The sequence below is a fragment of the Pelodiscus sinensis genome, chromosome 1 (genome assembly GCF_049634645.1).
Source record: "Pelodiscus sinensis isolate JC-2024 chromosome 1, ASM4963464v1, whole genome shotgun sequence".
Taxonomy (NCBI): domain Eukaryota; kingdom Metazoa; phylum Chordata; order Testudines; family Trionychidae; genus Pelodiscus; species Pelodiscus sinensis.
The window spans coordinates 125,184,398-125,207,618 of NC_134711.1; the positions used below are offsets into that span (position 1 = coordinate 125,184,398).

The following is a 23,221-nucleotide window of genomic DNA, read 5'->3' on the forward strand; positions in this document are numbered from 1 at the left end:
GACGTGGCCATGCGGGAATAGATGGTGGCATTCCGGCACTTTGCCCAGGTTTCCTGGAGCAGCAACTCCTTGCCCCGCAGTTCGAAGAGGGTCACTGTTTCTGCCGATGACCAGGCTGAGGCACAGCGCTTGCTGCCCCTGGGGTGGGAGGTCCTGGGCTCCCTGGCAGGGCCAGGGGGGTCTCGGGCACCTTGCTACTCTGCCATTCTTTGGCAAACAGAGCCACGGCTAAGGCAAGCTTCCTGCCACAAAGGCTGTGCAGGATGCCTGCAGCTTTGAGAGGGGTCCACAGACAGGAACGACAGTTGTGATTGCCTGCTTCAAAGCATCCAAGAGGCCACCTGTGTTTTTTCTGGGAGGCCAGTTTTTGCACAAAAACCCCTGTGGAGCATCCACACTTGCCTTTTTGTGCAAGAGCTGTAGCACAAAAAGAAGTTATTCCTCATGGGGAGAGGAATAACTACTGCCAAAAGCCTTCTCTTCTGCCAATTTATGTGTGCAAAAGTGCACTTGAGGTGCAGACATAGCCTCTGTGTGTCTGCTGTCTGGGACAAGACCACAGCACAGATCGCTGTCAGGACAGCAAGAAACTGACTAAGCGCACAAGGAGAGCCAGGCAGCTACAACTCCATGTGTTGCAGATGAAGTCAGCACTGAAACCTCCTTCAGATGCTCCCCTCAATTCTCCCCTCAGGCATAGCCCACCAGGGGCAGAGCCGGGGCAGCGGCCTATTCCAGCTAAAAGCCTGAGCAACAAACTGAAATCTCCCACAGGCTATATCTACATTGCATCCCTCTTATGCCAAATCCTATGCAAATGAAGCGTGAATTAGTATAGTGCCCTGCTTCATTTGCATAATTAATTAGGGGCCGTTTTTGCGCAAAAAGGAGCCATCAACCCAGCTCCTTTTTGTGCAAACCCCCCCCTCTTGTGCAAGAGTTGTTCTTCCTGAAAAAATGAGATCCCTAATTAATTATGCAAATGAAGTACAGCAATATGCTAATCTGTGCTTCATTTGCATAGGCTTTTGCACAAGAGGGATGCAATGTAGATGTAGCCTCAGTGAGGAAAAGGTGTCATACTTCTTCCAGGTCTACATCCCGGGCAAGGAAAGTGACTAATTCAAGACTTGACACTGCCGCCCCTAAACCATCGAGGGGGGGCAGTTAAGAGTTCAGGTTCCCGCTCCCATAAAAGCAGCAACCACAAACAGGGATCTTGTCCCTCCTCACACAGCTGCACAGCAGGGCTGATGCATAAAGCTGCTGCTCCGGCACCGGCTAAAACGCTGGCAGAAAAAAGCAGGCGCCGACAACCCACTGAGCAGCCAGCACTGACCAAGCACTCGAAAGCACCTGGCACGCTCCCGGTGCCTTATACACTACTAGCACCAACACAGTGCTATACCTCCAGAGGGCCTGCCTCTTGTGTTTCTGCAGTTCACCACAGCAGCGGAGCTCTCTATAGCCTCAATGCCAGGAACCGATGGCACCGATGGCACCCCAGCTAGTTCTAGGTCCTCATTTTCCACTACTCCTGGGGCTTTATCACCATGTTTCAGTGACTCTGAGGAGACAGACTTACCTCAACCTACTCTGCCTAAGAATTCCTTACTGAAACCGGTACACCCTGTAGGAATAAAATCCGTGAGCCACCATCTTGGACACGAATGCCACTTTGGAGAGCCCAACAACAACTAGGACTCCATCTTGGCTGTCTTTTTTCCTTCCCCTTTTCCCGCCCTTTCTGAGTTTTGGCAGGAAACTTGGTGGTCACATGGCCTAAGTCTGCCCTGCAACAGCAGGTTATTTAAGGGCTGCCTCTGGCTCCGCCCGGGGCTGCCCATCTGAATGGCAGAGTGTTCAGTCATTCGGACAGGTACGCCAGTACCACACATTGTAGAATTTCTGGGTTGTGGGAGGTAACATTCTTGCATGCAAGGGGTGAGCAGTCACCTGACCCCTCTCCAGACCAGACTCGCTTGCACCCATGATGGCATAGGGAAAGGGATTAGGGCCAAACATAGCAATACCACAGAAGGATCCAGCTGTTCCAGTTACCTGTTACATCCACCTGAGACAGGATCCAGAACCGTGCCGCTGCTGCAAGGGGGACTAAAAGCTGCAAGATATTGTACAGTCTTGGTGACCGTACACCTGGTCACCAGATTTTTACCTTGGTTTACCTTTAAGTCACAGTTCAGCTGTTCTTTTTTTTTTTTTTTTTTTTTTTTTTTTTTTTACACATTCCTAAGTTAGTGGAGCCCCTTAAATCCTTTTGTAGTTTACTTGCCTTGTTTAGAATTGTTAATAAAAACCTTGTTAGTTCATCTCAATTGCCTGATCTGGTTTTTTAAAAAGGTCCTAATAATTCCCAATGATAAAAGTGGGTGTGGGGATGGGCCTGAAAGCCAGTTCAATAGTTTTCTGGCTAGCAACCCCCAACAGTGGCAGCAGCACTGCAAATTTGACACCATCAGTTTAGGATTAAACAAAAGACTGTGAATGGCTAGCCAAACACAAAAGCAGTTTCTCCTCTCTTGGTGTTCACACTTCCACATCAGCTGCTAGAAGTGGGACTCATCCTCCCTGACTGAATTGACCTCATTATCTCCAGCCTTACTCTTGATTGGTACTCTTTTCTTATGCCTGTATATTTATACCTGCCCCTGGAATTTCCACTACATCCATCTAAGTGGGTCTTTGCCCACGAAAGCTTATGCTCCAATAAATCTAACATTCTACAATCCGGCTCATCAACAAAAATTGCTCTTCCTATCAATCCATCTATTCTTCAGCCTGCAAAAACTTTATGGCAGACACCTGTCTCGATTCCCCCTACGAGCAGAAAGGCAGACTGAAAGTATTATGTGCTACCCAAGGGATCCAAATTTCTCTTCACACATCTCCCCAATTCCCTTGTGGTGGATGCTGCACAGCAAAGAAACAAACAGCAAAATCACTCAACCCTATCTGACAGAGAGCAAAACATTAGACTCGTTTGGTAAAAGAGTGTATGCTTCAGCCACATTCCAGCCGAGGGTAGCAAATTATTCAGCCTTTCTTACTAATACAACTACAACAATTACATGAAAATGAACACATTTATTGATGATCTGCTCGAAAGCAAAAAAGTACATTTCAAAGCCCTTGTCTCTGAGGGGCAAACAATTTCACATAGAGTGTTACAAGCGGTGCTCGATGCAGCAGACACAGCCAGAAGATCGATGGCTACAGCTGTTACTATGCGGTGGGCATCCTGGTACAACTCCTCTGCCTTCCCTCAGCTACAGCCAGCTGTGGAAGACTTGCCATTTGAAGGAGAAAACATTTTCTCCTCAAAGACTAATGAAGTTCTTCAGTCCATGAAGGACTCTGTCAGACAGGACTCACAGATTTGTCAGACTGCTCTGTTTATTCAGCAAAGCTTTGCTAAAATGCATGGAGAAAATGTGAGTGCCATACAAGGTTTAAACCCCTTGATTTATACAGTCAAAAGAAAGCCAAAATTAACAGGATTAAAAGGGGGGCAAAACTTCACATAATTAGTGTGAGGCTACTCAAGTATTCTTCATTTCCACATCAAGCACACAGCAATCTCCTGTCCAATTGCTTGGTTATCTCAATTGTTGTCTCCCTAACACCTAATGTTCCTTTTCCTATTAACTCTGGCTAGCACTTTGTAATCTGCATTCCTACAAACAACATTAACATACTTTTCTTCTTCCTGTTCAGAGACAAACAGTATTCCTTCAATTTATTCAATTATTACAGCATAATTCATCTTTCTCTTATAGTATAATTCTTTCTACTTTCACAACTCCAGAGCCATTCTTCGATCCTTGGGTATCCAGACTCCTGCAACAAGAATGAGACAATATAGGTACCAACCGTACCACAGACCAAGGTACCAGCAGCCCCCTTTCCAGTACCACAGATAAGAACAACCTCCTTACCAAGAAAAGGGACGAAATAGGCAGTAGAGAAGACGGTTCCAGAGTAATACCCCCAACCGTCCAGGACAATCCAATAAGCAAATTTAAAAATACAGTCATAGAATCATAGAATACTAGGACTGGAAGGGACCTCAAGAGGTCATCGAGTCCAGTCCCCTGCTCTCATGGCAGGACCAAATACTGTCTAGACCATCTCTGATAGATATTTATCTAACCTACTCTTAAATATCTCCAGAGAATGAGATTCCACAACCTCCCTGTGCAATTTATTCCAGTGTTTGACTACCCTGACAGTTAGGAACTTTTTCCTAATGTCCAACCTAAACCTCCCTTGCTGTAGTTTAAGCCCATTGCTTCTTGTTCTATCCTCAGAGGCCAAGATGAACAAGTTTTCTCCATCCTCTTTACGACACCCTTTTAGATACCTGAACTGCTATCATATCCCCCCTTCAATCTTCTCTTTTCTAAACTAAACAAACCCAATTCTTTCAGCCTTCCCTCATACGTCATGTTCTCTAGACCTTTAATCATTCTTGTTGCTCTTCTCTGGACTCTCTCCAATTTCTCCACATCCTTCAGAACTGGACACAATACTCCAACTGAGGCCTAACTAGCGCAGAGTAGAGTAGAAGAATGACTTCTCATGTCTTGCTCACAACACACCTGTTAATGCATCCCAGAATCATGTTTGCATCATGCATCAACAAATCCATGCTGGCTGTTTCCTATCATTTTGCCACCTTCCAAGTGTTTACAGATGATTTCCTTAATTACCTGCTCCATTATCTTCCCTTGCACAGAAGTTAAACTAACTGGTCTGTAGTTTCCTGGGTTGTTCTTATTCCCCCTTTTATAAATGGGCACTATTTTTGCCCTTTTCCAGTCTTCTGGAATCTCTCTTGTCTCCCATGATTTTCGAAAGATAATAGCTAGAGGCTCAGATACCTCCTCTATCAGCTCCTTGAGTATTCTAGGATGCATTTCATCAGGCCCTGGTGACTTGCAGGCATCTAACTTTTCTAGGTGATTTTTAACTTGTTCTTTTTTTATTTTATCTTCTAAACCTACCCTCTTCCCACTAGCATTCACTATGATAGGCATTCCTTCAGACTTCTCGGTGAAGACTGAAACAAAGAAATCATTAAGCATCTCTGCCATTTCCAAGTTTCCTGTTACTGTTTCTCCCTCCTCACTGACCAGTGGGCCTACCCTGTCCTTGGTCTTCCTCTTGCTACAAATGTATTTATAAAAAGTCTTCTTGTTTCCCTTTATTCTCATAGCTAGTTTGAGCTCATTTTGTGCCTTTGCCTTTCTAATCTTGCCCCTTCATTCCTGTGTTGTTTGCCTATCCTTTGTAATTTGTCCTACTTTCCATTTTTTAATATGACTCTTTTTATTTTTAGATCATGCAAGATCTCGTGGTTAAGCCAAGGTGGTCTTTTGCCATATTTTTTATCTTTCCGACGCAGTGGAATAGCTTGCTTTTGGGTCCTTAATAAAGTCCCTTTGCCAACTCTCCTCAGTTGTTTTTCCCCTCAGTCTTGATTCCCATGGGACCTGAGTTTACCAAAATCCACCTTCCTGAAATCCATTGTCTCTATTTTGCTCTTCTCCCTTCTACCCTTCTTTAGAATTGTGAACTATATGATTTCATGATCGCTTTCCTCCCAAGCTGCCTTCCACTTTCAAATTCTCAGCCAGTTCCTCCCTATTTGTTAGGATCAAATCTAGAACAGCTTCCCCCAGTAGCTTTTGCAACCTTCTGAAATAAAAAGTTGTCTCCAATGCAGTCCAAGAACTTATTGGATAGTCTGTGCCCTGCTCTGTTATTTTCCCAACATATATCTGGACAGTTGAAATCCCCCATCACCACCAAATCTTGGGCTTTGGATGATATTGTTAGTTGTTTAAAAAAGCCTCATCCACTTCTTCCACCTGGGTAGGTGGCCTGTAGTAGACCCATAGTATGACATCACCCTTGTTTTTAACCCCTTTTAGCCTAACTCAGAGACTCTCAATACTTCCGTCTCCTATGTCCATCTCCACCTCACTCCAAGTGTGTTCATTTTTAATGTATAAGGCAACACCTCCTCCCTTTTTCCCCTGTCTATCCTTCCTGAGCAAGCTGTACCCTTCTATACAAACATTCCAAACGTGTATTATCCCACCAAGTTTCTGTGATGCCAACAATGTCATAATTGTACTTATTTGTACTTCCAGTTCTTCCTGTTTATTACCCATACTTCTCGCATTTGTACATAGGCATCTAAGATACTGATTTGACCTTGCCTCCCAGTTTTTCCCTGACCTTCCTTTCTCTCTGCCATTATAGACCATGCTCTCTCCCATTTCCAACCCATCTCCCAGGTCTCCATGTTCTCCACTTACCCGTGGGCTTTGCTCACCTGTCCGCATTGAACCTAGTTTAAAGCCCTCCTCTCTAGGTTAGCCATTCTGTGTCCAAATAGGGTCATCCCCCTCCTCGAAAGGTGAACGCCATCTCTGCCTAGCAGTCCTTCCTGGAATAGCATCCTGTGGTCGAGGAAGCCAAAGCCAAAGCCCTCCTGGCAACACCATCTTCGCAGCCAGGCATTCACCTCCAGGATGCACCTGTCTCTGCCCGGGCCCCTACCTTTGACAGGAAGGATCGAAGAGAATACCACCTGCACTCCAAACTCCCTCACCCATACTCCCAGAGCCCTGTAGTCACTCTTGATCCACTCAGTGTCACACCTTGCAGTATCATTGTGCCCACATGGATGAGTAGCATGGGGTAAGTAGTCAGAGGGCTGGATAATCCTGGACAATGCCTCCCTAACATCTTGAATATGGGCCCCTGGCAGACTGCATACCTCCCGAGGTGAAATGTCCGGGTGACAGATGGGCACCTCCGTCCTCAGAAGAGTGTCTCCGACCACCACTACCCTATATTTCCTATTCACAGTGGTGGCAGCAGACCTCCCAGCCTTGGGGGTACGAGGCTTCTCCTCCTCTGTTGTAGGTGGTAATGCCTTTCTATCAGACCATCTCATAGACATTTTCTCTGTTTTATTTTAGGTCCAAACCATTTTTAGTACACGGTCTTACCCTTTGGACTTTCTACAGCTCTGAGAGTATTCTCCAAGATCCTAGTGGCAGTCACTGCCCACCTCAGGAAACAAGGACTTACCATAAACCCCTACCTGGACGGCTGCCTAGTAAAAGCAAGGTCTAGACATGAGTGCCACCAACACACTCATTTGGTGCTAGACAGCTTTCACTCTCTAGGACTCCTAGTGAACCGCCCCAAGTCAATGCTTACACCCTCACAGTCCATCCAATTTATTGGGGCACACCTCACTCTGTCACAGCCAGAGCCTCCCTCCCACCCAACAGATCCATTCACATCAGGCACCTAGCACTATCCCTCCAGGACATGACTACAGTCACTGCACTTGACTGCCTCCAACTTCTGGGCCATATGGCTTCCTGCAACCAACGCAAGATTATTTATGAGGTGTCTTCAAGGCTGATTCCTGACTCAGTACAAGCCAAGCATCCATTCACTGACAAAAAACTAACAAGGCCTCCATCAGTCAAGGCATCATTAAAATGGAGGACAAAAGCATCCAACCTAACTACAGGCACATGCTTCCAATCCACAGAGCACATAGTGGTCATCACCACGGATGCCTCACTTATAGGCTGGGGCGCTCACATGGAAGGAGAACAACTCAAAGCGTATGGTCTTTTGCGGACTGTGCTCTGCATATAAATATTTTAGAATGCAGAGCTGTCCACCTAGCATGTCAAAAATTGCTCCCTCTAGTAAAGGAATACATGTCCGTATCTACACAGACAACACAGCATGCGTGTTCTATGTAAACTGAAAAGGCGGGGCACGATCACAGCCCCTGTGCAGAGAAGCCATAACCCTTTGGAACTGGGCCATAGGATGGGATATCCACTTATCTGCATGCCATCTACCTGGGGCTCTCAATATGACAGCAGATGCCCTAAACAGAGCCCTTCCCCAGGAACATGAATGGGAGATGGACCACACCATCATGCTGGGAATATTCAACCAATGGGGTCACCCCTGTATAGATCTGTTTGCCACGAGATCCAGCAGAAAATGCACAACGTATTGCTCCAAAGCAGGCATAGGCAAACAATCCTTAGGAGACACTCTAATTCTAACATGGAATGAACCCCTGCTATATGCATTCCCCCCCTTCGCCCTCCTCAACAAAGTCATCATAAAGATACGAAGGGACAAAGCAAACATCATTGTCATAGCCCCATGTTGGCTGCGCCAACTTTGGTTTCCCCTACTACTCAGGATGACACAAAGCCATCCAATCATGCTACCACAAGTACCTCACATCTTCTTATCACCCACAAATCAGAACATCTCACCCTCAACTTCCGATGCTCCACCTAAAAGCATGGCACCTCAATGGTTCACTAGCATAGCACTCCAGTGTTCCCAGCAAGTCCGAGAGGTTCTCCTGCACAGCAGAGCTCCTGCAACAAGGAAAACATACATCAGTAAATGGACGTGTTTTACATACTGGGCCAGCGAGCGCAATATATCACTGCAAACAGCCCCACTCACAGTAATTCTGGAATACTTGCTGCACCTAAAACAGTCTCACCTCTCCTTATCCTCAATTAGAGTACACCTAGCAGCTATAACAATATTCCATGCACCACTGGATGACACCACTTTATTTGCACACCCCATAATTAAATGTTTTTTGAAGGGTCTACAAGCGCTATACCCTGACGTGTCACCACCACAAGAACCAGGGGACCTCCAGCTAGTCTTGACAACATTAACAAAACCACCTTTTGAACCTATGGCCAAATGCTCCTTGCTCCACTTAATGCTCAAAATAGCGTTCCTAGTGGCTATTACTTCAGCACACAGAGTAAGTAAACTGGCCATGCTCATGTCCAGTCCACACTTTACCAATTTTCTTAGAGACAGAGTGTCTATGCGGCCACATCCCAAATTTTTACCTAAGGTCCACACAGCCCTTCACATCAACCAGACAATACACCTACCTGTGTTTTTCCCAAAGTCTCATGCCAACACCTTTGACGCACAGATTCACACTCTCGATGTCAAAAGAGCTCTCTCCTTCTATATCGACAGAACAAAATCATTCAGATCCTCCACACACCTGTTTGTTTCCATCACAAACCATAACATGGCGAAGGAAATATCATCACAAAGATTATCCCATTGGATCGCTGAATGCATCAACATTTGCTACTCACTTAATGACTTACCTCCACCTGCTCCAATCCGAGTGCACTCTACAAGAGCAGTGGCAACCTCGGTCGCATACCTCAGGAAAGTTCCACTGGAGGACATTTGCGCAGCAGCAACATGGTCCTCGGATCACACTTTCACAAAACACTACTCTCTTGCTTCAGGTCCCTTAAGACACACTAAAGTAGCAAAAGCTGTCTTCCAAATGGCATACTTACCTGATCCAAAGTCCCTACCTCCATAAGATAGACTGCTTGTAGTCACCTGATGTAGAGCACCCCCAGGGATGCCTCTTGACAAAGAAGAGGTTACTCACCTCCTGTAACTGATGTTCTTTGAGATGAGCATCCCTGGGGGTGCTCCACTACCCTCTCTTCGTCCCCTTTTAAAAAAAAAAAGCAAAAAGCAAACATGTAAATCACGCTCCTCTGCCGGGTTCCAGAAAGAAAAGGAACTGAAGGGAGGAGGGGGCCATGCGTGCGCGTAGTTACCAACGGAGGCCATGTGCTTTGCATGCCACACACGCACAGCCCCCTAAGACACTGTTTCAAGAAACTCTGTCCAGAGGCACAGAGATGCCCTACACTTGATGTGGAGCACCCCCAGGGATGCTCATCTAGAATAATGTCAGTTACAGGAGTTGAGTAACCTCCTCTTCACAATTTGCGTCCTTTTTTCCAGAAGAATAGTGTAGTGTAGGCATAATCCAGGATTTATGATAATTTTGGTATGTGTTCTAACACTCCTATGCATTAAATTGTATGATGAATATTTTTCAAGGTGCAGGCTCTCTATAATCTCTATGCTGGGAGTATCCTTGGGTGTAGTCACCAGGCAACCAAAAGTGAACCCAAAACCCATATCCCTGAGGAGAAAAGGGAAAATTCTGCAGTCATACCTCCAGATTGAATTACATATATGTGTATTTGCTGTAGATGCATTCACAAGATCTATTAAGCTTGCCGTTCAAAGGATGATATTTGAATCTGTATTCAATGCCAATTACAATTTGGTATATTTGGTAAATTTATGCAGTTATATTGGTAAAAAAAATAGCCACATATCCTAAGGAGGCTTGTCAAGTTTGGTTTATTCCTGAATGTTTATGATAAGATACACATTTAAAATATAAACTTGCATGTGTTCCCACAATATAATTGGCTCACACGCAAAAGTATTCTATGAATATACAATAATGACAGATTAGTATAGTAAAGCAGAAAGAGGAATTTAGAATTTATCAGATAAATAAGGACTCATCTAAGAAAGAGAATGAGTCCATGCAAAAGATGAACATATAATGAAAGCACATACTTGAAACACATTCCATTAGAAATGAGGTTATCTGATAATGCTTGATGTGATAAGCAAGTCCATCCTTCTTGCCTGCACCCAATTTATCTGACATTCATTACTTAGTAAAACTTAACATTTGACCACCTATGCAAACAAAGTAGCAAAATATACCAGAATTCCACTGCATGCAGTCTGAATACATAGCAAAGGGTATTTGTTGATTCTTTGTAGTACCTTATAATATTGTATTTAAATTTTCCTTCTTAGAGAAATTTAGTTTTGAAAGCATTTTTATTTGTTTGTTTGCCAGATCAAATCATTATAGATTGTCCTGTCTTTTCTTTAGTGTAACATTTTTCATCCTCTAGGCTGTATTTCATGAAGAACCTCACAGCAGTTTCTGGGCATGGGTATACATGTCATGACCCTACCACCTGACCATTTTTCCAGTCTTTCATTTTAATGTATTTGCTCAGTCATATTCAGCTGGGTTGTTGTCAGAGGCAAGGGTGACCCTGAAAACTAGTGAACTGAATCCTGATTGCTGCTTATGAAATGTTTTATGAACTGATGTCTTATTTAAAATGCTATGAGAGCCGTCTCAAAGGGTTCTGAGGTGAATCTGAGGACCATTACTGCAGTGAATGGCTGTTATGCTGAGAATTCCTTAATGTAACTAGATAATTCAGAATATTTAGGAGCACTGATTAGTGAAATAAGTATTAGAGGAGAATTATAATTATTTTGCTCTTTTTTACAAATCAGTCTTACTGCACATAAAAGCTTACGTTACTTATATTACAAGATAAACCATTTTCTTGCCATTTATTTTTTTTGTCTTTAGCCCTAAGTGTTGGTGGCTATACCTTTCTGCTTGGCCATACAGTACACTATTAAAAAGATCTGGATCACTTGCTGATGGTGTCCTACAGGTGATAAAATACCACAGCCTTCTGATCTTATGAACTAGAAAAGTGATGACCTCTGCTTCATCAGATGGTTCTTCATATACTGGTTGTTTCATATCCTCATAGGCAGACATAATCACAGCTTGAAATAAATTGATCAAGACACAGATCATCACCAGCATAAAAGAGGCTAAGAAAAGACCACCCAGCAACCGGTTGGATGTAAAAGCAGTGTCCTTAAAAGCTGAAACACAATATGAGAAGACCGTCTGAGCTGAATGAATCATATTATTATAATTCCATTCATGTTGGCCAAATACTAGGTAGCCGAAAGCCATGTATACAAAAAAGTACACTGCCACCACAAGTGCCATAGAACAGATTCCAGGAAGAGCTGCTAAGATAGATCTTTGTGCCAGGCGCACATCATAAAAGAATCTGGAATATCTGAGAGTTTTCAAAACTATGAGAAATGCCAAAAAGCCCATAATTATCCTCAAGGTCTGATCCACATGAGAAACTGTATGGAAAGGAATGAAATCATCTGGATTAAGTAAGTAAAACTTTACTATATCAGCCCCCATCTTAAATTTGATGACTTGCAGGAAAACAAAAAAGAAAAACACTGACTTTAGGCCAAAATTGATTAAATTGGAAATATTTTTAACATACATGGTCTGTTCTTGGCGTATGATGTGAATTTCATCTGTGATATAAATGAGGAGAAAAGCAAGAACAGTTACAAACACAAAAATTTGTGTTCTGCTTTGCTGCTGGAAAATTGGGAGCGTGAAAGAATGAACTGACAAGCTTGTGTTTATGAGCCCAAAATAAGAAATTTCAAATATGACCGAGATGCTGCAAAATAAATGTACATCTGGGTTAAATGTAGTTAGTTCAATAATCACAGCCCATGTCTCTTCATCAAGCCAATTGCTATGTTGTAAAACATCCAGCCTTTTTGTTGAGTTAGGCCGCTGTTCTGCAGGGAAAAAGTAAAAAGTATATCCCCCTGGTCCATATGTGTGTAATTCTCCATATGAGTAATACACCCAATGATTTCTGTTTGACTGGTATGTAAATCCTGCATAGCTGCTGATGTCATGAGGAACAGAGGTATTGGGCCCCTTTGTCCAAGAACCAATATAGTCACCTCTTTCTTCGGGGTCACTGCCATATTTATGAAGACAATGGCTTTTACTGATCACAAATTTATTTACAAAGCTGTGAGGCTGGAAACATTTTTTCTCAGTAATTTTTGCTCTTACTTGCCTCATCCTTGGCAAACCTAGAATTTTGGACCAGCTGTTAGAAATAAAAGTTGGTTGTTGGCTATTGTGGATCAAAGGCAAAAAGACATTGTTTACCCACAAGTAAATGTGTTCTATTTTATCCACACTGGACAGCTTGAGAGAGAACTGTTTATGAATAACTTGATTATAATAAAAGCTGTTGGTGCTTTCTGTGGAGTAGGCAATGTTTAATATTAGAGTTAAAAAGACAAAGTGACTGACAACGTCCTTCAGGAAGATGAAAGCTTTGATTTTAATTTTCTCTCTTTTCCTCATGATTGTGACTTCATCCTCTTGTAAGGGCTGATACTGCTTAGAGCCTCTGAGTCTGATAATTTCATAGTGCATTTCTCTCATCTCATCTGCATCCATAGTAACTTCATCCAACCCAATCTCAAGGTAATTATCCCTGGTTGACCATGGGATGTTTTCACAGTACTTTGGATAAACTGAACTCAGAGCTGAGAAAATAATGATTTTTAGGGTTTGAAGAAGAAGCACACTCTCAAAAAATGAGGTTATTGATGCTAAAAGCCACTCTATTGATGTTTTGTAGCCATAGGACAGCCCATATAATACAATGAAAAATGATGACACCCCAGCTACGGCAATGACCAATATCCAAGAGACATAGATGCACCACCAACAAAAAGTTATCTGTGGCCTTTTGCGAAAAAGCATGAAGGGGATGTTTAATGGTTTTCTTTCTTCCTGAATGTTTGCATTCTTTTCTTCTGCATAATTATTACTGAAATTGGAGTTTGGTGATTGGGTCTGTTTGGCTTTAGCTTCTGCAGTTGATGTACCAGATGCATTTTCCTCTTCTGCTGCAATTGTATTGGCAGCACCCTCCGAGATTGTGCAATTACTCCACATTTTTGGTGTTCTTTGATTCATTTTCTTATCAAAATATTGCAAGCTAGATGAATCATTGGCATTGGAACAGTTCTCTGGACAATTGCTACTTACAGATTGAGTAGGAGCCTCTGCAAGGTACCATTTTTGCAGGCGTTCCTTCCAATTCCTAAGGTTTCCAGACATGAAGGGTGAATTTTCCTTTGGGTGATTCTGAGCTGCACAATGTGGAAAAGGCTCCTTCTGGGAATACTTAAACAAGGCAGTTATAATCATTTGCACAGGAATGGTAACCAAAGCACTTTCAATTCCTATTATTATTGATCTAAAATATCGTAAATGTATTGAAATAACATCTTTATTCTTGTCGATATTAAAAAACATAATGTTAATAAGCAACGTACACAACAGTACCGCTAAACAACAAGATAATCTTTGGAGTCTGTTGAAAGATCCAGTGACAACTTGAGCAAAAATAGATAACCATATGTGACTATCTACCAGATTATTGGCAACATTTATCAAAAAATAGTCCATTTTGGCCAAAGGTACTGTTGGATGTGTGACAACAAATGTCCTTTCTAGTAAGCAATCATCTTTGTCAAGAGCAAGCCATTTCCTGCAGATAAACAGCCAGAATTCTTTAGTGTACATATTTTCAACTTTTACTCTACTTAAGAACCAACTAGGAGAAGAACCTCCGTTATTGTGCCAGACCCTAAGGGAATAAATGTCTCCTAAATCATTCTTGGTAGTTAGTAGAAACGTATCAGTGCCTCCTCGAAAGAATGAATGATAATTTGGGTGCCGTAAGCAATGCATATCACTGGTGCCATTTTGGCCTATGATTTGGAGAAAAACATCTGCTGTGGTTCCAGCTCCCAAGCGACTGCCTGTGTATAATGTTACCAAGAAGCATACTTTATCAAAGGGGTCATTATCTGGCAGGACTATAACTTTGTCCCTGCTAGCTTTATCAATCCTATCTTTTCTCAGGGCCCAGAGAGCTAGGAGAAAATAGACTAAAAAAATGAAAAGCACTGTTAGGAGGGTCACTGTGTTTTTGTGTATTTTTGCTAAAAGTGATTTTTCCAGATCCACTGGGTTAGGGACCACAAATACCTTGGAGGCCAAAAACTTGATATTGAATTTGGAGGAACCAAGTCCGGGGCGACTTGCTGTTCTCTTGGTCTGCTGCTTCGTCTTACAGATGCAATGTATCCTTTGCCAGCTGGTATGAGGGCCAAGAATGCATGTACCTTCTTTCCACTGACTCTGCACTCCATCTAAGTCTAAGCATGCAGCATTAAAAAGGGATATGCTTACCAATCTTCTGTTTCGGGACCTCACAATAGGGGGTGATTGCAAGATTATGGAGATGTTCCATTTATCTGTCCCACTGCCTGGGGCTGTGGCCCTGAGCAGTGACTGTGGAAGACAGATAACATAAGGAGCCTTAATCGCACAATCTGTGTTATTTGACTTATTCCCACTTGAAACAGCAGGCTCATTATGAGAAGCAAAAAAAGAAGCTATAGGAGAGGTGTGGGTAACATTAACACCTAAGTATATAAATACATGGAAAGAAACTTTTAATTTAGTCAAAATCTGGACAAATATGTCCTTGGAGTTTCTATCCACTTCAAAACTAAATCCTCCAGTTGTTTTTGGGAGGGTTTTATCAGGCCCTAGTGTCAGTTTAAAAGCTGCAGACTCCTTGTCTTTTCTAGCAAGAATCACTTCTGCTACTGCAGGCATGATCCCTATTACATCACCATTCACCTTGGTTCCTGTCATTTTGAACCCAGTGACTGTTGTTACAATATCTGACCTATATGCCAACCAAGGAAAGGGGTTCTCTTCAAACTCATAAAAAACTGTGGCAATCACAGCATCTACTGGCAATTCTGAATGATCCCCCTGATTCAGTGTTGGATAAAAGCAATTCTTGCAATCTTTTTTGGCAGAGAAAGTATTTGTGACATCCCACTTTTCATCTTTGTTTAATTTAATGTTCCAGGTTTGGGCCTCCATTACAGTTTCATTTTCTCCAGGGACTTTGCCTTGTAAGACTGTTTCTGTTAAAGTCTCCATGACAGAGAAGGATTGTTTAACTGCATTCACATTGACATTTCTAAGGTCTAAAAGAGAAGCCTTCAGGACATTGGACAGACCTGTTAGTATACCAGTGCTCAGAAGCTCTGTTTGTTCAGACCCCAGGCTTTTATTCCTGAATGTTTTTAGAGCTTCACTCACATCTTTCAATTTTCTAATGGCAAGCTCTTGTGACTTTCTGTTTACTTCAGTGGATTCCTGTGTTAATTCAGAAACACAAGCAACTATCTGATTTACTTCCATGATGTTGGTAGTGGGAATATGCAGAGACTGATTAAGAAGGCTTTCCCTAAATTCAGTCTTAGACACCTGGATACTTGGTACAGTTTTAATATCATTTAAAATTGTAGCTACCATATAAACCAAATAGCCTACATTTAAATAATCTCCAATTTGAAGCAAAGATGTCATTGCTGCATTTGAACCAGTAGTCAAAGTAAGCAGTTCATTAAGCATAATACTAGGTGGTCTACTTTTGACTGGATCCTGCACTGTTGGGTATAAAGTTACTTGGGAAAATGCCCCAAGGGAATCATACACTTGAACATAGATTATCAAAGTATACTTCTTAGATGGTATACCAATAGGGAGAAAAGATGGAGGAGATTTAGGCAGATAGCCAAAATACACTATTGTCCCCGATGTATTTTCTTCTAAAGAAGTTATTCTACTACGTTTCGATAAATCTGAGGCTGCTATTACTTTATACATAAGAGGTAAATTGTTATCTGAAAATCCACTACACTGAACAACAAATTTTGTCTGGAATGCAACACCGCTGGATGGATTGATGGCACACTTTCCAATCTTAGGTGGTGAATTTACATAAAATGAGTACCTGAAGGTTGATGACCTACCACCCCAAGTGCTTATTTTTAGGAGAAGAGTGTATGACCGGTCTGCAATTTTTATAAAAGTCAACGCATGTATAGACAGGTATGCACTAGACTTCCCTGTTGAGGTTTTTGAAGCCCAATCAAATTGTATTTCAGTGAAACTTCCTGAAAAAAGGGACCAGTGATAGACTGGTCGACTAGTCATCCTACAGTTTAGGCATTTTCCAGATAGTGTAAATCTATCTGTTGGAATTACAATTTTACCACAATTTTCAATGCATATAACATTCAAAAGAGGTGGAGATCCAGGTCGCACACTTACAGTTTGGTCAGCATAACTCTTTCTGTTATCCTTTTGAATGACCAAACGAAAATGATATGTAGCATTTCCTCGAAGGGTCTCTGGCAAAACAGTCTGAGTAGGACCAGAAAAATGTATCCATTTCAAATCTACTTGGTTGGGATGACAGGTCCCATTTGTACTCACTATCATGTTTGCATAATCTGATACATGTTTTGTACAGTACCAAGTAAATGTGAGCCCCTCTAGTTGGTCCACTGAATCAGGATCAGAAGACGTAGATCCATCCAAAGTCCATTTATCAGAAAAACCCACTGTCCGGAAAGTACCTCCAGCAAAAACTGCCACCAGGTCACTCTTCTCAACCCGAACAAAAACTGTATCTGAGCCTTCCACAACATCCTCAGTTGTGGTTATTTTAACAGAGAACTGAAACAGATACAAACCATAATCTAAACTAAAACTAGGAATTTGTAAAATGAGCATATGTCTTCTCCAGATGAGGGGTGGATTCAAAGGTTTAGTCCAGTCTGGAATGGTTGTGAAATTTTGAACACTATAGATTTTCCATATTTGTTCAGTACGTATAAGATCTGTGCAGTTGACTTGCATCTTGGCATACAGGTAAAGTTGTCCCCCTTTTTTAGTATGTATTATGGGGTAAACAAGATCAGGCTTCTGGATTCTCAAACGCTCTATGAAACAAGGTTTTTTCTGACAAGACACTAGTGACTCCATAACCTTGGAAGCGTAAGTGTTGACTGTGACTTTTAAAACAGCTGGTGTAAGTCCACTTCTGGTACAATTCACTTTTGCCACAAACCCTGTGTACAGGTCAGGATTAAAAGGTAAAACAGAGCGACGGACAAAGTGAGCTGCATTTCTGACATGATCATCATAAGTATAAGTATTGTTCTGGATGAGGTACTCTTTCCTCGAGCCAAACAATTGCAGGTTGAAGGTCCACTCACACTGCAGCATCGGATGTTGCACAGGAATGAACCACACAATGTAGATCGAACTCCGCAAAAAAGAAGGCCCGCTATTGAAAATGTGGACTTCTATATCTCTGTCCACTAGAGACTTGAACAAGGCCCCTTTCCGGTTCAGATATAAATGCATGTTGAACTTGTACCACTGCAACTTCAGAAACTCAATGGTGAGCAAGAAAGAAAGGCTCTGCTGCTGGAAAAATATATAATGGGTGCTGAAGTCATCATCAGGGGCACTTGCATTTTTTTCTTGGGTGGTGTAATAAAGTCCATGGCTGCGGCTAAAAATGTAAGTGCCCATCTTGGTCTTCTCAGCATTGAGGGAGAGGTAGGTTGGAACTTTGCTGTTCACTGCCAGACCCAATGTAGCATTGGAAAAACTCAGCTCCCCTGTCAGCTCCCCAAACCACTCTCCATCAGTGTGGAAGTAGATGCTGGCCAGTGCCATTTCACTAGCCTGCCGGGGCATGGAGTTAACACAGAAGTTGCTCTGCAAAGCGTAAGGATTGTAGGAGGCTGACCAGCCCTCCATGCCCTGCATGTCCAGCAGCCTATAGGCCAGTGTCCTGGGGCCAAGGGGCTGCAGGCTCCAGGAAAGGCTCAGGGACTGGTAAGGAAGGCTGAACAGCTTGGAGTGGGCACTGAGGACATGCAGAAGAGCAGGCTCCACTCTCAGGGTGAGGCTGAGGCTGATCGGTGGCCCCCGCTCCATGGTGATTGAGGCAACGTAGAGGCCACGGTGTGTATAGTGCACAGTCAGGCGGTAACTGTAATAGGAGGCACAGACCTGGTGCAATTCGGCTCTTGGGTAGGCAGCAGGTGGGGGCTGCTTGTGGTGCTGGTTGCTAGGAATGAGGAGTGCAGCAGGGTTGCCCCCGCGGCTGCTGAAGCGGTAGCGCCAGCGTGCACTCTTGAGGCGTGCACACCAGCCCAGCTGCACAGGCTGCCATTCAAGGATAGGGGGTTCAGGTGGCCAAAGCAGGAAGAGCCGCACATCCTGCCCGGACACTTCGATGCTCAGGTTGCGGTACAGACACATAGGCATGGCACACAAGGCTGACACACACTGCACTGTGATGTGGCTTGAGGCCCAGGGTGGAGCAGGGCCTCCCCGCCCCGGGCCTGGGCCCAGTACTGCCCTGCCCGCCCAGCGAGACGTGTCCTGCACCCAGGCCGAGTCACGGTACCAGCGGCAACGTGGTGGGGGTGGGAGTTGTGTGTCGCCCTCCTGGGTTCTGGACACTGCTCCTGGGGCCCGAGTATAATGCAGCTCGATGGGACCGTCCCATAGGCACGAGACCCAGACCTCAGTGTCCTGGCGCCGATAGACGCGCCCATGCGGGTCAGAGCAGGTGACTACCAGTGGCGGGAGCTGGAGATGTGGGGCGGCCGCAGCGGCCTGGCACAGGGGGCTGCAGCCACCCAGGAGCTGCAGAAGAAGGCTGGGGAGCAGCAGAGGCATGGCGGGGGGACCAAGGGGAGATCCCTGGTCCCTGAACAGACATCACCTCCCAACGGCTCCAACTGCCACTGAGCCGCTGCAGCGCCCGGAATTCCCTGCCCAGTTCTCCCCCTCTCCCCCCCAGCACAACAGGACTTCCCCTGCATTTGCCCCCTCATCTTGCCACTGCACCCCAGTGCGGCCTGGGCCCCTCCCCCATCAGAACACGCATCTCCCACCCCTGCCCGCATTGATGTGATGCCCAAATTCACCTCTCTCCTCAGGGGCCGGGCCAGCTAGCTATTCCCCCTGGCAGCTGAGCCAGGCTCATAGCCAGTCCAGTCCAATCCCTGCCCCTGGGTGGGTACCGAGCTGCCCACACCCACAACCTGGATAACTCCTGCTGGCAGACTGCTGGGGGCACAGCGCTCTGAGCCCAGGGGCCGCTACCCACTAGGCAGAGTTGCCCCTGCCACATGCCCCAGTCCCACCTAGGATGGTGGTATATAGAAAACTGCTCCCTATGTGCATGTCTACACTGGGGAGTTATTTCAAAATAACTCCCCTTATTTTGAAATAAGACAGGTGTCCACACTACCCAGCGTGTTGTTTTGAAATAACTCCTGCTTGTGAAGAGGAATAAGCTTATTGCAAAATAACCTGGTAGTGTAGACATAGCCTATGAAACTGCGCTACTTATGGAGAATTTAGGGGCACTGAGCTTAGGGGAGGAGCAGCAGGTAAACTCCGCTGCTGGAGCAACACAGAGAGCAAAGCCCCAGTGCAGGCAGGGCAGAATGGATAAAAACATCACCCAGGCAGGTATTAATTCACATACACACGAACATCTCTAACAAATTACGGGCAGCCTTGTACTGGTAAATGAATAGGGAAGACACAGACACTCCTTCTCCACCACCCATCAATGTAACTGATTTTGAAATATTCTGCTGGATTCAAAAGTTCTGTTGAAAAAAAGCCAGAAAAGATGGACAGTTTGTGAGCGCATGTGTTGTGGAATCATCTCTCAGACTGCCTACACACCAGTACTGTAACTAAACTAGTTTGAACGTGCATCTTTTAAAAATTTTGATGCAAATCTCTGTGTGGACATTTATTTTGCAGTAGGAGAGTTGTAAGGGTAGTCTGCACCTAAATATTAGATCAAATTAGCTGCATTGCCAAGGGCTGTGAAAAATCTTATGCCTTCTGTCATGTATTTGGCCAATTTAACACCCCCTGTGGCTGAAGCTAGGTCAGTAGAAGAATTCTTGTTTTGACCAAGCACCGCCTCTTGAAGGGTGATTTTATTACAATGTTAGCATAGCAACATAAGTATTCTTCATTTTATTATATCTTTAACAAATTAAAGATATAATAATGTACAATTATGTACTGCAATTACATAATTTGAAATAAGAATACTTTGCAAACATTTTGTAAATTTGTTTTCTTATTAAAGCAATCATGTTCAATGAGAAATCTATCAGTACATACTTGGCAATGAGGGGGTCTGGTCTGCCTCTTACCACTAAAGAATTGAGGGGATCTATTCCGTCTGATATGTTTCTGTTGCAGGATGGATGAGCAAGATTCTGAAGTCTGCAGTGTGCAGGAAGTCAAAGTGGACTAGAAGATCATGTCAGTCCTTTCTGGCTTTAAAGTCTGGTTTGTGGTACTGATTATCAGACAAAATCCTGACTGATCTGCTGTAGTGACCAAGAATCAAGTCCTGGTTATCTAATCACTTAAACAAAAGCATATTTTAGCTTTTCATGTTAAAATACTTTATTTCTAAATCCATGTGTTGCATTAATTTGAGGTACTGGATTAGTGGAAAAACTATTGTGGGCAGGGACTGAAAATTAAACAGATTTCCTTCTCATTCTAGGTCTACAATTCAAGCTTTGATGAATCATTTTTCTATTGCTTCCTTTCTTCCTGCATTCATTACAGTGCTATTTTTTTCAGCATAACAGAACAGCCTATGACATTGGAGCAGGAACTACTGTGATAAGAAATGGAGTCAGATGATACCAATGCCCAGATAACCAAACTTCTTTGAACTTGTTTAAAAAAAAAAGAAGAGAAGACCATCTGTATTGGTTGCCCTAATTAACTGGAGACAGATTCAGACAATAAACAAAATGAGCCATTTCTGTATGGTGCAAGTGATTATCTTGAAAGTATTGGTTTTTTTCATAAATGCCAAAGAAGTTGGAAAGAAATAGTCCCTCTTCAATATGGAAATATTAACATTACATGGACAGGAAGGAAATGTTATATTTATACTTAGAGGACCAATTCTCTCAGTCTCCAGAAAGGAGATACTTGGAAATATTGCCATCGAGTTCTAAATGTTAATACTTTTATAGGAAAAATTCAAAGGAGAATGTAATTGAGAGGATGTTTGTGTAGCATGTTTTGTAAACACCAACATGGACCACAGAGAGGGTTGTGGTGTTTCTTTGGGGGATGGAGGCAAAAATCTAGCTAACAACAGGTGTCTGTTTGGCCAATACATTTTGTAGGGTTGAGTATCAATCCCTAAAAGTCTTAGTGAATGTCTTGATTCCAAGCATTATATTCCTTTACTACTTTTTAAATGTCTTATCTAAACATGTATTGTAGCAGCTTTTATGCATGACTGTGTTAAGCATTGTCACTTACTATTTATGACTATCCATTGAAGAGGTAAATCAGGTTACTACCTCTTTGCGAGAAGAATGAATTATTGTGGTATTTGTGAATTAGATGGGTCAATAACGTCAAAGCCATACAATTAACAGAATAGATCTTGGTAAACAAAATGCAAAAATTGTTGCTTCTATTTGCTGGGGAATAAAAATTTTTACTTCTCTCAAGTTGTTGCATATAGACCCGTGGTCACCAACAGGTCGATGGACCGCGAGGTGTGCCCCCCCCCCATTTCCCTCCCACCCCCGAGAAGCCCCACTACCTACCTCAAGTGGAAATGGAGGTAGTGTTGGCTTCCCGCAGAAGGGCAGAAGTCCCGCAGCTTAGTGCCACTTCCGGCGATTCCGGAAGTGCGCTGGCTGCTCTGCCGGGCGTACTGCAGGAAGGGGCATCGGCTCCGGAGGAGGAGCACGGTGACTTCCCTGCACCACGCAGGAGGGGTGAGTCAGCCCCAGAGCAGGCACGCGCAGGATTTCCCTGAACTGGGGGCGGGGCAGGGGGAGAGTTGGGCCTGGAGGAGGCACCCGCTGGCTTCCCTGGTGGGGGAGGAGGGGATAGAATCCTGGGAGGAGGCAGATGCAGGGGACTCTCAGCCTCCACTGGCACCCCACCCCTGTCCCCACTGCCCAATTCCCTCTCCCCAGCCACAGAACTCTGTCCCCGTCCCCATCCCCACTCTCTGAACTCTGGCTTCATTCCCCTGTGCCGAGCAACGGAACTCAGTCCCTACTGGCACCCTGTCCCCAGCTGCAGAAACCCGTCCTCTGCCCTCCCAGCACCCTGTACCTTCTCCCCTGCCTCCAGCCACAGAACTCTGTCCCCACTGGCACCCTGTCCACTGCCGAAGCACCCACTAGCACCCTTCCCTAGTACTATGGCCCCTGTTCCCACCAACACAGTTGGGGCCACATTAGTGAAGTTTGGGGGAGGGGGTTGGAGGAGGTTTTTTTGCATCTCACTTGTGTGGCCCCAACTGACTTTTCTTGGGTCAGTGACCCCTGACTCAAAACAGGTGCCCTGCCCTTCTCAGAAATAAAGACAATGCAGAAACTTTTTGTTTGACACAGTATTTTATTTAAAAATGAAGCCTGGCCAACAAACCCCAAATTGGGGCCAAGCCCCCATCTGGCCACAGCATCATAACACTCCTGCACTCCCTTTTCTGAGCCGATCATACACGGGAACCCCCTCCTGAGCCCCTCACATACCCCAACCCTACATCTGACCCCAACACTGCCTGGCCTGGTAACCTCTCCCCGAGCCAGTGTCCCC

At 44.0% G+C, this 23,221-nt stretch overlaps 1 protein-coding gene and 1 long non-coding RNA gene across 2 annotated transcripts; both read right to left on the reverse strand.

Moving 5' to 3' along the window:
* Positions 1-3,637: 3,637 nt before the first annotated feature.
* On the reverse strand, positions 3,638-22,276 carry LOC142826676 (uncharacterized). Its single transcript, XR_012900875.1, has 4 exons — positions 22,216-22,276; positions 9,006-9,084; positions 8,355-8,462; positions 3,638-3,858 (listed from the first exon to the last, which is right to left on the reverse strand). It is a non-coding gene; the product is annotated as an uncharacterized LOC142826676 (long non-coding RNA).
* On the reverse strand, positions 10,295-19,344 carry PKDREJ (polycystin family receptor for egg jelly). Its single transcript, XM_075900216.1, has one exon. It carries the CDS (start codon positions 19,271-19,273, stop codon positions 11,306-11,308), a length of 7,968 nt encoding a protein of 2,655 aa, XP_075756331.1. The 5' UTR covers positions 19,274-19,344; the 3' UTR covers positions 10,295-11,305.
* Positions 22,277-23,221: the final 945 nt, after the last annotated feature.